Here is a 16,536-nt window from a genome sequence, read left to right as displayed (position 1 = left end):
TCAAGTGTTTGGTAAATAAAACATGATAATGAACATGAGAAAATCAATCTTTATTCTGAGAACGTTTACAAAAAATATACTTTACATATACGTAACACCTCTTTGAAAAAATAAAGCACTCTGTGGTCCATTTTTTATATTTCCTATTTAAGTTTTATCTTCATCTGGTTTTAGATACTTTTAGAAGCATCAGAAGAAAACAGATTCGTTTTTTCTTCTGACATAACTTGCAAAACTCTTTCATGTTAATTTAGTGTTTTATAAATTGGCATCACTGGCACAGTAGCTTCCATTCTCTAATATACCTTTTTTTTTTTTTATATATGTTAGTGGTTATGATCCTATCAGCTTTTTAAGATCAAACCACAACAAATTACCTTTTATTCTGGTAATAATGCAACCCGTTATTCAAGATGAGCAATTTTTTAACACTCAAATTATGCACAAACGTAGTATAGGAATTCAAACAAGCAGGTAAACACGTGCCACAAGCTTTCTCAAGCTCTGAAATGGAGTTTTCCAGCCACCACCAGTTACACAGTAATGACCTGTAACAGCTAAGCACTTAAGGTGGTGCACTTTGGATGGATACTTTGCACCTCTTAAAAACAGCTGCCAGCTGTTCTCACTTCAGTTAACGCATCTGTAGGTAATTAGCAGGTGGAAAACGGCACACCTGATTTGGGACACTGCTGCAGAAAATTTTAGCTTAAGAAGGCTTCAATTTTTGTCCTGCGTAACACAACTAAACTTCAGCCCCACATGGCTTATATAATATGGCATTGGGTAACTTTACAGCTTTTCTGTTCAAGACAAGGAACTCACAAGTTACAGCACTTTTTATCACAGATTTATATTTTACATAAAGTATGTAACACAGATACGTGGCATCCCTCTAGACAAGTCTCCCATTCAGCCTTTAAATATAGCTTCTTAACCAGTTCACAAACTGTTTCAATGTCTGTACACATTTATTGTTGCTTATACGGTCTCTAACTCTTTCAGAGAAGCTTTCTTCTTGCCATATTCCTTTATTTTTCTTCAAGGCCTTTAACTCTGCTCGAAGCAGTCTTTTGTGAAGTTTCCAGTAGAGGCGAGAGTCGTGATGTAGTCCTTCGATACGTGCTGTTCTGCCGAGCCCTTGCCTCAAGATCTCCTCGTTTAAGCACACGCTGAGAAAGCGACCCTACAAAAAGGCACAGTAAATACAATATGCACTTACCCTTTAACGTGTTCTCGCTGAGGTCCAAGCTTCACTTCTGGCTGAATCTACCCTCATGCAGAAAGAGTTAAAAGAAACACAGCTGACTTTGGAAATGTACTACTAGCACAAGTAATCTATAAGAAAACATTTGATGGATTAAACATTAAGCTAATCAGAACGACACCATATAGCCTAGCACTACCAGACTGAGCAGTCTACAAAGGTACTTGGTTTGGAGTCTGACTTAATAAAACTTTATTTAAAATTCCTGTAAAGATAATTTACAATAACTAATAACATTCTCATGTACTGACTGTTTAATCACAGTCAAACTTAAAACTGCAGATTAAAGTCATTTTTTGTTACTATATTTACCTTATTTACTAAAACACGGCACTCGAGTGCCAAGTCCTCCCTTCCGAGAAGCTGGAACCACACCATTTGTGAGGGTTTCAACTCTTTCTGTAACCAGACCATGCCACTTGGAGCCAGCTCCACTCCAGCAAGTCTTACCAGCAAAAGACCTTTGGATTGCCCTGGATATAGATAGAGAGAACTTTTTTTTTTATTGAATGCCACAGTCAAGTGAAATTTCATATTTTGCACAGACCCCCAGCTATCATTAACAAGTTTATGGACTTAAAAAACTAAATAAATCCATTTTAGTTCCCTGAAGCACTACTGACTTGCAACTAAGAATTTGATCTAATTCCCCCTTCAGTAAAAAAAAAAAAATAAATTCAAGATTTCAGAAATGATATAAGATATTTTGTTTTATTCTGCATACAAGTAGAAAGAAGTACTTTCGTTATCAGTCACCAGTATTTTATCTGAAAGGGCAGAAACACTAGGAGGAGAATTAGCGCCTCCACGTATTTGCAAAGCGGGCACGTGACTGCGCTCACAGACCTGACCCACAGCTTCTGAGAAGCCAGAGCAAAACCCCCCTGCTACACGGAGCTGTCTGATTTTCATCTCTGAACAAAAGCATAATTGCAATAGAATTGTTGATTTTTTTTCATTTTTTTTTTGCCAGTAATGAGAGCAGCTACGCAAACAAATTAACTGCCTGTGTGCTTGGGTTTTTGCTGCCAGAAACAGATCACCGTAATAAAACACTGTATTGGCAGGCTCCTCCTGCAGCTCTCTTCTCAGCCTTTCTTATTCCTTTTTCCCATCTGTGAAGCACGGAAGGATCAGAAGGCAGCGCCAGGAGCGTAACCTTAGCCTTCCTCACAGCTTGCCCCTGCCTGCCTGCTCTGTGCAAAGACAGCACACCTGATGTCCCGCTGATTTCTGCCCATCTACTTCCAAGAGTATTGTTTAAAATAAAATTTAAAAAAGCAAATACTTCTGGTGTCGCAGTATTTGTGCTTGTCTAGTGGACAACACTGTTAATGTCATTTCATTCCTGTCCTTGTTTTTCGTCTACTTTTACTTACATTTTCTCTGTATTGATGTAACAATAGGAATGGTAATGGGAATGTGTTCAACTTCCAGACCTTTCTCCGTTACGTGATGGATTTTTCCCCGCAATTTGACATTCTTTTCAATAAACTCCACGGGTATATCCACAGCGTTTGTGAACTTTGTTGTCTATTGATGGAAAGAAGAATGAGACACGGTTTAAAATATATATAGAGAGGGCAGTTTCAATCACATTACATCAAACCATATACAGCTATACTATTACACAGCATGGACAACTAATTTCTTTTCTTAGACAGCAATCAGCTGTAGAACCCCTTCCAGCCTGCTTGTCCAGCCCCTCAGGAATGCTCCCTGTTTTACAGCATGTGCAACATTAGGGATGAGCATGAGAGCAGGCAGAGAGAAAGAATGGAAACTGATGTTTTATATTGACACGCATTGAGGTTAACTTGATTCACCATGAAAAGTGTTTTAAAAGTGGCCTGAACAGTGCTAGTGGAGGGGTGAAAGCCAGCCAAGAAGGGCGTGTTTGAAGACACTGGCAAAGAACAGACACACCGAAAACAAAGGCAGAGCAGCGCAGACAAACGCAACAACACAGACTTTGATAAGGGAGGCAAAGAGGAGAGGGACAAAAGCAGGTGTGCACCTTTGAAAAGATCACACGATGACTAAATTCGATACAGCATCCCTTGATAACGGGAGGACTCAGAGGAGGGAGTTATACGAGCACAGGGGAAAACAAAGGGCAGAGGCACCACAGGCTTGGCCAGCAGCAGCCGTACAGGAACAACGCAGCTGCAGCAGGGACACAACTGCCGTGTAGGCAATCCAGCAATATGTGTGATTTGGGCTTTTTGGGGATATTTTAAAATAAAAACGTCAGGCAGATGTCCTCTCACAGCAGGCTGTGAGGGGGGCAGGCGGCAGTGACCCCTTACAGAGCCGTGGCCGTGCCTGGAGCCCGCAGCGGGGCGTTACTGGGTGCCAGGAGCCGACAGCTTCGAGAAGTGAAGGGTTTATGCTTAAAAATACGTGAAAAGCACCTCTGCTCGTGGAACTAGGGAGCAAGGACGTGGGGAAACCACCTCTGCTTCAGCTGCGGTTGAACTACGGGTTAACTGCGCCACAGGCTGTGGGGCACTACCGCTGGGGATGCAGCACTGAGGAAAGCGACTTTAGGAGCTAAAAACCAGGGGGGAGCCCTTTGAGGAGCCCTTTGGGGGGAGCCCTTTGGGGGGAGCCCTTTGAGGGGAGCCCTTTGGCCGCACTCACCAGCCGCACGCTCCTGGCCAGCAGCAGCAGCCCGGCCGCCGCCAGCCCGGCGCTGAGGCTCTGCGGGGAAGAGGACAGCGAGGATCAGCGGGGAGCCGACCCCTGCCCCGGCCCCTGCCCCGGCCCCTGCCCTTGTCCCGGCGCCGTTACCCGCAGCAGCCCCAGGTGCCCGTCCGCCCACTCGGACACCCGGCCCAGGGCCTCTCCCGCCGCGCTCCGCCGCTCCGCCATGGCCGCCACAGAGCCCGCAGCGCCCCCGCACGGGGCCCGCCGGCACCGCGGGGCTGAGGGGACCGGGGGGGACCGGAGGGGACCGGGAGGGATCAAGGGGACCGGGGGGCAGCTGAGGAGCCGGCAGCTTCCCGAACGGGAACCCCAATGTAGGGCCCTTGGGGTGAGCCTGCGAGCAGCCCCTGGCGCCGGCTGGGCAGGATGGGGAATTGAGGTGAATTCTGAGGTGAATTCTGAGGTGAATTCTGGTGAATTCAGGCTCATCGGCCGCATCCTTGCTGCAGCTCGGGGTGCAGTCAGAAAACAGCCTGAGAACATCCCCGAGTTTATCGCTGCTGTTTATTGTTCCCCCACCTTCGTCCCAACCTAACAAACACCACAGTTCCTTACCAGACCACCTGAGCCGTTTCCCTCAGCTGAACCATCGCCCGGCTGTGCAACGCACCTACACGGCCTTCAAAAAACACAGTGCAAAGAAATAATCACACACGATATAAAGTTATACCCAGAATGTGTCTACACAAACCTTTCACTTCCATCAAAGCCCAGTTCAAGGTTTCTGTGAGAGCAGGAGGCACATTAAATAACGTCAGTGTCAGCCACGGCTCGGGATTTCAGGACAGCCACAGATCCCGTTAGGAATTCATAACCCACAGCACCGAAAGAAACCTACCTGAATCAAAAAATTTTACCTGGTGCTGCAATTAAAACAATTCTTAAGCTACTGGCTGCGAGGTGTATCGAATAAATAAATATTACCACTATAATTTTCTTCAAGATAAGTGGTGAAGCTGTTAGGTTTGGTTTTACTAAGCATGAACACTTTAAGTAATAAATGCAGAAATAGTGCAAAATCTGGTTTTCAGCAAAAACATATGCACACAGTAATTTGGAAGCATTCTGCTGACTTTGCTAAGGAGGGTATATTTTACACAGCATATTTTGCTAAGGAGTGTTATTTTTTGCTAAGGAGCGTATATTTTACACGCATCGTCTCGTTTGGAGAGGTGCCGGAGGAGTCGCACAGTGCTGCTGCCTGCAAAAACTTGCTCCGGTTCCTGCCGCTGTGGAGAACCTTACGCTGTGCCCTGGACCTGCTCACTGGGAGCACCACAAGTACAGAACCGAATTTTGGAGCAGGCAGTCTCAGGGAACACCACCAAATCACATTCACAGGAGCAGGGGAGGATGGCTTCCCGCATGGCAAACCCAGCCCAACACCACAGCTGTGTCCAACGGCACCACAAGGGCGAGCTGTTCTCTGCCTCTCCTCACGCTCTGCTGCACCCCTCTCCCCCAGGACCTGGCTCACTTCACAGTGATCCTGCTCAGGAATCTAAACCAGGACAAACCATTTACCTACAAAAAAAAAAAAAAAAACACATTTCTGCCATTTGTCTTTTGCTAGAAAGAAGCCACCCCTGACTCCCCACCAGGCCCACTCTGTCCCTGCAGCAAATCAAGACTAGAGCAGTGCTTGGTCATTTTCCTCCATTTCCCATTTCAAAAACAGACTCGCAAGCGGGAGATTTTATTATCTTTTTTTTAATGTTAAAGACTGCAATAATTCTAATTGCCAAAAGAAACCATTTAAAATAGGGGCAGAAGAAAAAGCAGTAGTGAACCTGAAAGATTCCTGGAGCCTTCCAGCAATCTGCTGATGAACTGGCATGGTTGTGACATTTGTGACTTGTGTTACAAACCAGCAGCACTGAGAGGTTAAAAAAAAAAATACGCTGTCCCTTGGTTCCTTCTCCAGTTTGAAAGAGGAAGAGAATTACTTACGCTGTATCATGTAACAATTGGAGTTTAATGTTGCTGTTGAAATCATTTCATGTATCACTTCAGCAATTCCCAAGGCATTTTTATTAGAACAGGTTACACTGGCACCTTCAGAAATATTGAAACAGAATTGCAAAGTAAAAGCCAACCATAAAACATTTATGAATTTAATTCCCTATATTCTGCAGTCTAGATCTCCCTCAAAGCCAGAGAGGTTGAAAAAACACTCCAGGTCTGGCCAAGCTGCTATGGAAATAAGCAGCTCCTTGTTATAGCACCAACAGATCCAAAATGCCTCATGCACACTGAATCTGGTAGCAGTGATCTGGCTAGGACTGAAAGATACACCCACCTCTGACTACAAGTCTCAGATTCCCCTTGTGCTTACACAGAGATGTAGTTGGAAGACTTAGCCTGGGGAGTAAAAACTGTGCTTTTATTCAGCTTGATTTGCTAATCCTGCTGTCCTTGAAACAAACCGAGTGTGCTGCTGCTGGACCACAGATCGCAGCTGGGGGAAGGCAGCTGGGTGCTGCAGCCCTGGGCTTGGCTTCCTACCAGCTGCTGAAGGCTGCCGCTTTGGGGAGGGACAGAAGAGCCAAACAGGCTCCAGTAGCCAAGCAGCATTTGGTCACTGTCCTCTTCCAGCACCTTCTTACTCAGAAGGTCACACAGATGCTTTGTGCACATGGGATCTCCCCTGCAGCCTGCCCCTGGTATGATTTACTTTTTGCTGAAGCATACAGTAACAAAAGCCCCACAGCCTGTCTCGCCAGGAGCTGGGAACATGAAGGTCATGGTGCAATACTTCCAGTATTGACAAGGCAAGAAATAGAGAAGTGAAAAGAAAATCACGTACCTTTCAAAGGTATTTTCATATATTTTTAATAATGATGTACAATATACATCCACCAATATACAAGTGCCCCTTCTCTAGGCGTACAGTGTACTTGCTGTACATCACTAAGGCACTCAGGAATGAAGTCATTCTTGATAAATGCAACAGGAAATTTCCACTATCAAGGATCAGAAATAAATTTCTATAGCAGCTCTACCACAGGATGTAACTCGTTTGCATTACGCAACAGCAAGTTGTACATCAACTCACTGGGAATTTGGCAAGTCTGTCATCACCAGAGCACTTTCAAAGGCACTGATCTTCTTTTCTTACCCCTGGCTGGGAAGAGAGGCATTTTTTCCCACACTGATCTTTAATCTGTTCAAATTTTAGTGACAGAGGAACCAGCACTACCACTTCATTCCATCAAATAACAACTGCCTCCAGAAGGACCGCATGCCTTCTCCTTCCAACACCTGTGTTTTGTGCGCTAGCTGCTACACTACGCAGTTTACACCTTCAGGACTCAATGCTCAGAGTATTGTGCGTTACTCTTAAGTCCTCCTTTACATCAATTTTTTCCTTTTTTCCTCAAGAAAGAATCCTGAATGTAAATCAAAATGCTTTGAAACAGAGGAAATAAATTAAATGTAGCTTTGTTTATAAAAATATTCTCTTATAAATCTTTAAAGCTTATAAAAGCCTGAAAATACATTTAAAAGAATCTCTGAAACATTATTTCATCCTTTGAAATGTGGTTACAGTCCAGGAAGCGAGAAGAAACAAAGCCCACGGACATTTTACATTTCTCTTCCCACGATGAATTCCGCAGTACAATGTGCTTCACCTACAAGTCAAAATGCCTTTCACATCCTTCCCCAGGTCAGCTGCCCGTGCCAGAGCTGCCTGTTCAGGAATCAAGAGTTGGAACTCAGCTAACAATGCTGCTGTTTAGGTAAACGTGGCACAAGCAGCTTTTCCACAGTTACTATATGGAAAGTTGGGATGTTGGTTGTACCAAGCCATGGCTCTGAAGCTAGAGCATGGGGACACGTAGCACACAGGTGCCATTTCTCATTAGTGTCTCAACTTGTGTTCTCATGTTGGGAAGGTGAGTGGTGTCACACACACACCACTGTCTCAGCCACCCGTTTTTTCCAGCAACTTGGCATTTAAAATACCTATATTCCTGTTCATTGGTTATGGGATGTGTCTCTGTAATAAAACTAAAATAACCTGGCTAGTCCGTCCAATATTGCAATCGCATCAATTGGTCCTCTTGCACTTCCACGAAGATTGTCCTTCATCCTGCAGCTTTTTTAATTTGGGCCCGAACAGGAACCACCAGGCAAATCCCAGAATGACACAGATGACAGATTCCACATAGTAACCGTCCAAGGTAGTAACGCAGGAACCGCCGGCCTTCGTGCAGAGCTGCAATGCAGAAGCAGAGGTTGAGGCATTAAGTATTTTCTGGGAAAAACAGAACCATGGGCTTTCTAGAAGTAGGCATTAGATACTCACAGTTTAACAGCCTTTTAAAGGTCATGTCTAAACATACTTTATTTCTTTATGATAGAGTTATTAAAAGAGATTTTTGAGCTTACTGTTAGTATGAAATGTAACAAAACTGTTATAAACATCAGGGAGATGGAAAATATTGGCCCAAGGAACAACTCTACAAAACAGATGTACAATCCCTGCTCTTAATGCCATGAAAAAGAATTTGTTTTCTGTCCATCCAAATTGCTTCTTTAGAAATTAGAGCTTTGCATCTCACCACACTGAACCTGCAAACAGCCAGCACAAAGCCAGCTGCCTGCAGTGTATGTCTGAGGAAGAACAGGCCTGGGATGTGCTTTAATCACAGAACTGAAAGGCAAACTCAAGCAATTGAGGAGTACATGTATGTATGGCACATGATTGCTCTTGCTATTGTTTAACTTTCAATACCGCCATAATCCCAAAACAAAGCAATCCTCTGAATGGAGGTTCTGCCAGCATTTGCATTATTCTGAGACGTCAAAATCAGATTAGCAGTCAGAAGGGAGTGGCTGTGGAACATTTCCAACAGGGAAGACGTAGAAAAGAGATCGGAGGAACGAGGTGAAGGAGGAAGGACTTCAGCCCCACAGAGGTAAGCTGAGACCCCTGCTGAAGCAGCACATGTTAAGAGGAAGCATTTTCTCCAGAACTGGAACTCCAGTTCAAACAAGTCAAGTTTGACTTCTAGAACAGCGTGTTCAGAGACCTCCGCATCCTGAAGAGTTCCGTAAGCACAGAAAGGCATTCAGGAGTGAAATCTCAATCACAAGTAAGGGAAAACAATACCACACAGCAAAAAGCCCCCAAACATTCCCACCCTGCCAAATCTTTGCATTAAGATTTGGCATTTGCTCACGCGGAGGTGAATTTGAAACACTGCTTTCCAGCAGATCTGCGTGCTGCTGTTTGATCCGAGCACAGTAGCACAATATGTTCTCTGTTCTCTTCTGCAGGGCTCCCCGGAACCGGGAAGGCTGCCAGTCACACCGCTCCGTTTCAAATGGAAAGCAAAGATCAAAGACAGCAAAGGAACGTCACAGTGGAAAGAATCAAGGTATCAAGACAGAAGCCACCAGAAGGACAGACAGAACAAAGAACTACCACGAAACTGAAGGGACCTGGGGACAAAGCCTGCCAGGAACAGAGCGCCTCACCACACAGCTCCAGGCTGAGCACAGTTTATCAGGAATGCAACCAGCAGCTCCCTGTACTGCAGCGAGTGCGGCACCAACCTAGTGCTTTGGCACCAACCTAGTGCTGCTGCCACCAGCTTTCCATCCCAGCCTGAACAGAAAGGGACAATTACTCTGCAACTGCAAATCTTTGGTAAAGATGTTAGCTATGAAGAGCACGCAGATAAAGGCTGAATTTTGTCAGTGAGGAAAAAAAAGCTTAATTACTGGGATTTTTTTCTTTTAAAGTGTAAACTATGCTCCGTGAAGGTTTTCAAAGGTGGAAAGAAATCCTAAGAGAAGCCATTTCACCTGGACATCACTGCACAGAGACCTTCCCAGCCTCCAGACTTACTTCTGCAGCAGCTGGAGTTCCGCAGGCCTGCCCCTGGGCCCCTGTGCACTCCTTCACCGTGAGCGGATCAACGAGCCAGAGCGCGACGGTGGACGGCCAGTTCCCACCCAGGTTGGACACCGTGTTGAGGAGTGTCATGTAGGTTCCTCCGATCAGCGGATCGCTAACCTTGGCATTGAAAGCCATGATTGCAACGTACATGCTATACAGCGTGACCTGGAGGGGAGGAGAAAGCCCACAGGTTAAAGGAATTTAGGGTAGCTAGGAACAGAAGCAGTTACTGGCATTTACAGTCCTCTAGCTGATGTGAAATGCCCTCCCGTTGCCCTTTGCCTCCCAGTGTACATTACCTGATGTAAAGCATAACTCAACAATACTATGACGTAGTAGTAGACAGGAAATCCTCCTTCGTGTTTCACTTTAGGAGTCCACCATACCAAAAAAGCAAATTCCAGCCCAAACAGTAACCTGCAGGAATAAGAGAATTTGTAACTCCAGTAATTTTGTCCATGTGTTTCTGTACCTTAACACAAAGCAACTATCAGACATTTGTACATGCGATATATTAAAATAGCTTTAACTAGATAAAAACAATTTCTATCTTCTATAGAATTGTGTGTTCAATATTTGACAAGCACTGAAATTGGAAGCATTATATACCTAAACAATTCCTCCTTCCATATCAACATAACACTGCCACATCTCCTATTCCAGCTTCTTCCCCGTCCCTCACATGAAAGTTTTTGTTGTGGAGAGCAACACACAAGACATTCAACCAAATTCAGATAGAGAAAAATTTACCTGGCCTTTTTTTTTTTTTTTTTTTTTAAATGAAAGCATACATCATTGTGCAAGAGCACATTTAAGTAATGTTACAGACAGAGCACCCATCTACTGAATAACGGCAGGAAGTAATTGGCTGGATTCGTTGGCTTTACATTCCCACAGAACTCCACAGGCAAACTGCTACATAAACCACTTACAAACAAAATGTCTCATCTGTATCTGCCTAATTCACCTTTTTCTCTCTTATCTCAGTAAAGTACGCATCTCGTGGATGTTCCAAAAGACTTGTGGATGCAGCCCGCCGCTCTCACGTTAGGCAGTACACGTGTTTTTAGAGAGACAGTCCCAAATCTACTCAGAACGATTCAGGAATAAGGAACTATTAACACTGAATACAAGCAGGAAAGTACAGCTCTGTGCTGCAGCACACGCATCTCAAACCCACTGCACACTGTGCTCTTTGACTTGTGTCACCACGTGAATCATCTCCAAGGCACAAGATCCAGAGAGTTCAACTTACTAATGACATGTTCTTTCTTCTGTCTGGAAGTTGCACAAGAATTCTTATAATTAATCCGAGTCACAAATTACTACATTTCAACAAAAACATTTTTTGTTTGCTATTACCTAAAAGGCATCGCTTTGTAGAAGGTGTTCAGCGGCTGGGGGCCTGCTGTGTACTTGCTGATAATCAGAGGCAATATTATCTGCACAGGAACCATTGGAACTGCTAGCAGAGCTAGGTGCTCTTTAGGTACTCCTTCTTCCACCAGTTTGAGTCCCGTTACAGCATCTGCTGCTGAAAATCCAACCTGCAATGGAAGATAAACAAAATAACCTGGGGAAAGCAGTGACAGCGTGGCTAGAAGGTCAGTTTACTTGGCATTAAGTACACTGAGAAAAGGGAGAGAGCACAATTCACTTTTGTTTCTAATTTCCATACCAGTTCTGAAACGTGTTCTACACTTGCACACTGTTCTTGTCATCAACACCAGAACTATACCAAGAACAACACACCCAGCACCACTATTCATGCCCATACCTTAAAGGCACGTTGGTATTCACGACTGCCAACAGAATGTCATGAAAACCTCATTTGTACAGAGCTGCTGATTCTGGGAACGTGATTTAGGTGAAAAGAAGCATTTTCTGGGCTTTTAACTGCAGCCTACACAAACTACCTAACTGTAAAGATGCAAGTTTAAAAATAAATGTTAGATTGCAATCAAACTTTTCTTTAATGCTTCTGTAAACACGTCAGCGCTCCAACTAACGCTGTTGTACCAAGCTACTTAGCTGAATGATACAAGCCATCGTGTTTCCAAATCTCATGTCAAAATTTGGAACTGATGGCAACCCCTGGCAAAAGCGAGCAATAAGCTGTATCACGGGGACTCAGCAACCTTTCAGGTTCTCATGCCACCAGCACCTGACAATTCCCGTACGTGTTTGCTTACTTTTGCTGTGAGAATCAGGAGACAGAACGTGAGAACTGCTGGCATCTTGATTATTGAGAAGAGCAGCTTGTACGTATCCGTGATGCCTTTTGTTTCTTCCTTTGTTGGTGTTAATTCTTTGTTTTCCTTTTTCAGGAGGGCAACAAGCGTGGTGGTAACCAAGAAGACGGCTCCCCAGAAAAACAGGAAATCTGGAATAAAAAAATATTCTATCAGCCACCACAAACATTTCATTAACAGCTCACTGAAACGTCCTTGTTCTGCTACAACACAAAGGGCAACCTAATAAAAAAAAAAAAGGTTGAATAAAGCCCGTACTCATTGACCCACCTGAAAACAAGCACCAAAACCAAAGTAGGAGCAGACAGCTACATACAAGGTTCCCACCTCCCCTCAGTCTATAGCCACGTTTGCTCGAGGTTTAGACACAGCAGCAACCTGGGGCACTGCCCTCCAGGTCTGTGCAGCACCAGTGAGCGTGTTGGAGAACAGAAATCAACGTGGGCTTTGTGAGGAGCTGCACAGAAACCCACTAACAGTGAAAAAAGGAGGAAAAAGGCACACTGAGTAGCTACAAGACAGGATGGGGAAAAAACTCTGGAGGAAGCAGTCATTCACCCCTCTCCAGGCGATCCATCGCAGCCTGTAGCCCTTCTGCAGCCCCCTGCTCCACATATCCACCATCCGAAGGAAACCAAGCCCGATACCCACACGAGTGCAAAGAAGTCCCAATGAAGGCTCCTACACAGTCTCTACATAAAGACTGACTCAGATCTGTTTTAGGAGGACATTGTATTTGCTATCCTCAGTGCTGGACATTGAGCAGGCAGAATGTTTGCTGAACAGCGCACCGGGAGGCAGCAGCAGCAAAGCACTCACATTTTATGGCAGGGACTTAAGGAGCACGCTAGCCTGAGACAGCCCTACAAAAGAGGCAAGAAGGAATTCAGCAACGTGCAGGGGGTATGACAGAAGTACCCTTTTATCTTGCTGATCAGAAGCAGCCCCAGGAGCCTCAAGACAACAAAGCAAGCAGCGAGCGCTGATGAAAGGGCAAAGACAGGGCAAAGGTTTAGTCAATGATTAGCTGCTTTGGGTTTGCAGGAAGCAAGCACCACAAGCACAGATGAACATCTAGAAGGCTCCTTTAGCTATTCCTTCCATTTCCAGGTCACTTACAATAAAAGTGGCATTTCAGATTATTTTCTGCCACTTCCATGTCACTTATTTTTCCCTTTCCAAAAGTAAAGGAGAGAAGGCCTCATAACCAGTGCTGTCAGATTGCTCCCTCCCCTGTTTAACAAAAACCCTGAGCGCATCTTCTGAGCCAACCAGCAGGGCTCAGAGCCTGACCTGCTGCAGGAGCAGTACCGTAATGACAGCTCCGCAGTGTGAGATGGAAAGGAAATAGCTCTGAGCATCACACAGACATTCCTCATCGGGTCAGCCCTGTCGGATGCAATACAGCAGGGGCTGAGATAGCTAAAAAAGGCCAAGTACAAGAGCCCAGACTAAAGAGTTTCTTTTAATAGCAGGCATTCTGTAGCACTTCTGGTGCCACCGGTGCTGCCCCATCCCTGTTTTGTCTCTGCCACCAGGAAAATAAATAAATGGCCATGCTGGGGCAGAGCAAACTTCAGAGCTCCACCACAAATGCTGCAAAAACGTCAAGGAGGCAAGGGATGGGACAGCTGCTTCATTGCAACAGTCTTAGGTAAAAATGCAGCCCCACATCTCCTCCCAGGAAAAAGAGCACTCCCCTCCGCAGCCTGGTCACGTTTGTTGCACCTTCCCCCTGCAGTCACACCTCACCTCTTCCTTCACATATCACAGGCATTCACGTGACTCTGTGAAAAACTGGACAGGGAGCAAAAGACGCAGCCAGCCAGCTTTTAAAGAAAAAAATAACGTCCTTTGAACAGCAAAGAGCAAAGCTCACATACATGCTAGCACAAACAATAAGCCCACTGATTATTTTCCCCCTCTAGAACTTCACAGCCTAGAGAACATCCTAAGACAGCATTTGTTCTGAGGAGCAGCCTCACATCCGTGCACATTATTTCCTGCAGTTATTGGGAACAGCTGAGGCTGCTGCTTCCCAGCTACCTGAAGATGACCTGGGATCACAAAGCACGAATGTTTCTCTCCCTTACCAGCAGTCAGTCCACAGCAGAAGCGTTCAGAGAGCTGAACAGCAAAGATCACTGTGGCTGCCCGAACCAGCTCTCCCCGGTGTAAAAAGCACAGAGCCACTGGCACCATCACAGCGCCGCTGCTGCAGCTGCATCAGGACAGGCGAGGACACGGGGACTGTGGCACACCATCATGTGAACAAGGGACAAGAAACTTCTTGAAGGCAGTTTTGCTACCCCAAAAACATATCCTGCAACTGTAGTGTCAGAGTAATTTGCCCTCCGTACTCCACCCAACTTAACACGCAAGTTCAGCAGGTTGTGTAGGTATTTTTTGGTTTTCCCTTTTTTTTTTTTAAAAGGCGGTATTTCTATAATAGCAAGAAATCCATTTATAAAAGCAGTACTGAAAAAAACGCAGCCACCAAAAACCCGGCGAGTGGAGCTAAGCAGACAAGCGAAGCCTCTTTAAGCACACGAGTGATTTCCAAGTTGCATCAGCAGCAAAAGACGTCAGCTTGCTGCTGCAGCAAGAGGGAAGAGACACGCCAGCACCACTGAGCTGCACAACAGGGAAAGCAAAAGCAAGCAATACGCCAGCGGGGTTACTTTGAGGAGTGCCCCGTGCCTGCTGACACATGGACAAGACATAAATAAGGTCACCAGCAGTAAGGAAATGGGAAGAGAGGGAGAAACTAAACCCGTGAGAACTTACTCTCAGTACAGGCCTGGTCACTCTGACACTGCCTCCAGAAACGGTGCTGGCTTGTCACAGCCTCCCCAAGCGGAGCTGCCAAACCTCAGCCTCCCAGCAGACACACAGCCTTCGCACAGACCTTCTGGCAACACACCTAACACCAACCCCACCCAGACTTTCTGAGGAAAAAATGAGAAAACACTCCTAGACTAGCAGCTAGAAAAGGATGGGTTACCAGATTCCATTTAATTCACTGAAGAAAAAGATAACCCTTAGTTTGCTTAATTAAGACCTTCCTTTGGAGTTGGCAATGTGGCCAAGCCTGAGCGCCTGTCATTTATACTTCTGTGAGCCATACCATTTGGGAAGGGCTTTTTAAAGTTTATTTCCTCTTCTCTTTCTCCCACGAGAAGACATTCTTAAGGGGCCTTCTTAAAGGCAGGCAAAGCATCCACATTTCTCAGAACAGCAACCTATTCCATGGTCATTAAACCAGGAAACATTTAGAAACAAATCAATTCTCTCCAAAGTGCTTAGGTCAGCCAAGCCAATGACCGGGCACATTTCCCTCACGCTTCAGGCCGGGGGAGCCCAGTGCACTTGCAGCAGACCCCAGCGGCCTCCCCACAGCTGGGGAGGGCAGAGCCGCAGGCCGAGGCGGGGAGCACCCCCAGCCCCACACCACCACACAGGGGCACCCAGGCGCTACCTGAGAGCGTGACGATGCCCCGGGGCTGGGGCTGGAAGCGCAGGTACTTGTTGCAGAAGGAGGGCGACTCGAGGGCGAGGAAGAGCACGTTGCCCAGGAAGTAGCCGGCCGTCTGGCCCACCGAGTTGCAGGTGGAGGCGTAGCCCACGTTCTCCCGGGACAGCATGGTGAGGGCCCAGCCGTCCACCGCGATGTCCTGCGTGGCCGCCAGGAACTCGAAGAGGAAGAAGGTGGCGGTGAGAGCCACCACGTCGGGGCCGCGGCCCTGCCCGTCGCCCAGCAGCGCGTCCACCCGGCGGGACAGCCCGATCATGAAGAGCCCCAGCACGTACTGCGTGGGCACCAGCCACGACTTGCGGCGCCCGAAGCGCCTCACGTACACGGCGTCCACCAGCGGCGCCCACAGCAGCTTGAGGCTGAAGGGCCAGAAGACCAGGCTGAAGAAGGCCTGCTCCGTGTAGCTGGCGCTGCGGCTCTGCAGGATGAGCGGCACGCTGCCCGCCAGCCCCAGCGGCACGCCCTGCAGCACGTACAGCGCCAGCAGCAGCAGCACGCTGCCCAGCTCCGCGCGGCACCCCCGCGGCGCCGCCGGGCCCAGCTCGGGCGGCGGTGGCGGCAGCAGCAGCGCCTCGGCCTCCCCGCCCGCCGGGCCGGCCCCCAGCGGCGCCGGCGCCTCCAGGCAGTGCGGGTGGCTGCCGGGGCGGCGCTGCCGGCCGCCCTGCTTGGCCGACATGGCCAGGCCCAGCCCGGCGGGAGCGGAGCGCGGAGCCCCGAGATGCTGCCGCCGCCGCCGCCTCACCCCCACTGACAGGAAGCCGCGCGCCGGCCTCGCCCCACCCCTTCCGGCCGCGTGGCCGCGCCTCATTGGTCCGCTGCGGCAGAGCAGGCCACGCCCCCTCCATCCCCGCTCCGCCCCCTCCGG

General features: G+C 47.1%; 2 protein-coding genes across 3 annotated transcripts; both read right to left on the bottom strand.

Annotated features, from left to right (window-relative positions):
- Positions 1-29: 29 nt before the first annotated feature.
- Positions 30-4,178, bottom strand: LOC311441652 (protein C3orf33). 2 transcript variants are annotated; one of them, XM_084530033.1, is made up of 5 exons: positions 4,061-4,178; positions 3,911-3,970; positions 2,647-2,800; positions 1,580-1,740; positions 30-1,186 (listed from the first exon to the last, which is right to left on the bottom strand). In XM_084530033.1, the coding sequence occupies exons 1-5, from the start codon at positions 4,139-4,141 to the stop codon at positions 920-922; spliced, it is 723 nt and encodes a 240-aa protein (XP_084386159.1). In that variant the 5' UTR covers positions 4,142-4,178; the 3' UTR covers positions 30-919. The 2 variants fall into 2 exon arrangements, with proteins under 2 accessions (XP_084386159.1, XP_084386160.1); XM_084530034.1 differs by lacking the exon at positions 3,911-3,970 and having other exon boundaries at positions 4,061-4,156.
- Positions 4,179-6,792: 2,614 nt separating this feature from the next.
- On the bottom strand, positions 6,793-16,401 carry SLC33A1 (solute carrier family 33 member 1). Its single transcript, XM_084529898.1, has 6 exons — positions 15,615-16,401; positions 12,077-12,267; positions 11,247-11,431; positions 10,184-10,301; positions 9,834-10,049; positions 6,793-8,195 (listed from the first exon to the last, which is right to left on the bottom strand). Exons 1-6 carry the CDS (start codon positions 16,345-16,347, stop codon positions 8,028-8,030), a joined length of 1,611 nt encoding a protein of 536 aa, XP_084386024.1. The 5' UTR covers positions 16,348-16,401; the 3' UTR covers positions 6,793-8,027.
- Positions 16,402-16,536: the final 135 nt, after the last annotated feature.

The sequence above is a fragment of the Aythya ferina genome, assembly GCF_964211825.1.
Source record: "Aythya ferina genome assembly, chromosome: 9".
Classification (NCBI taxonomy): Eukaryota; Metazoa; Chordata; class Aves; order Anseriformes; family Anatidae; genus Aythya; species Aythya ferina.
Note: the sequence above shows the minus strand (reverse complement) of the source record. Positions and strands in the feature narration are given on the sequence as shown.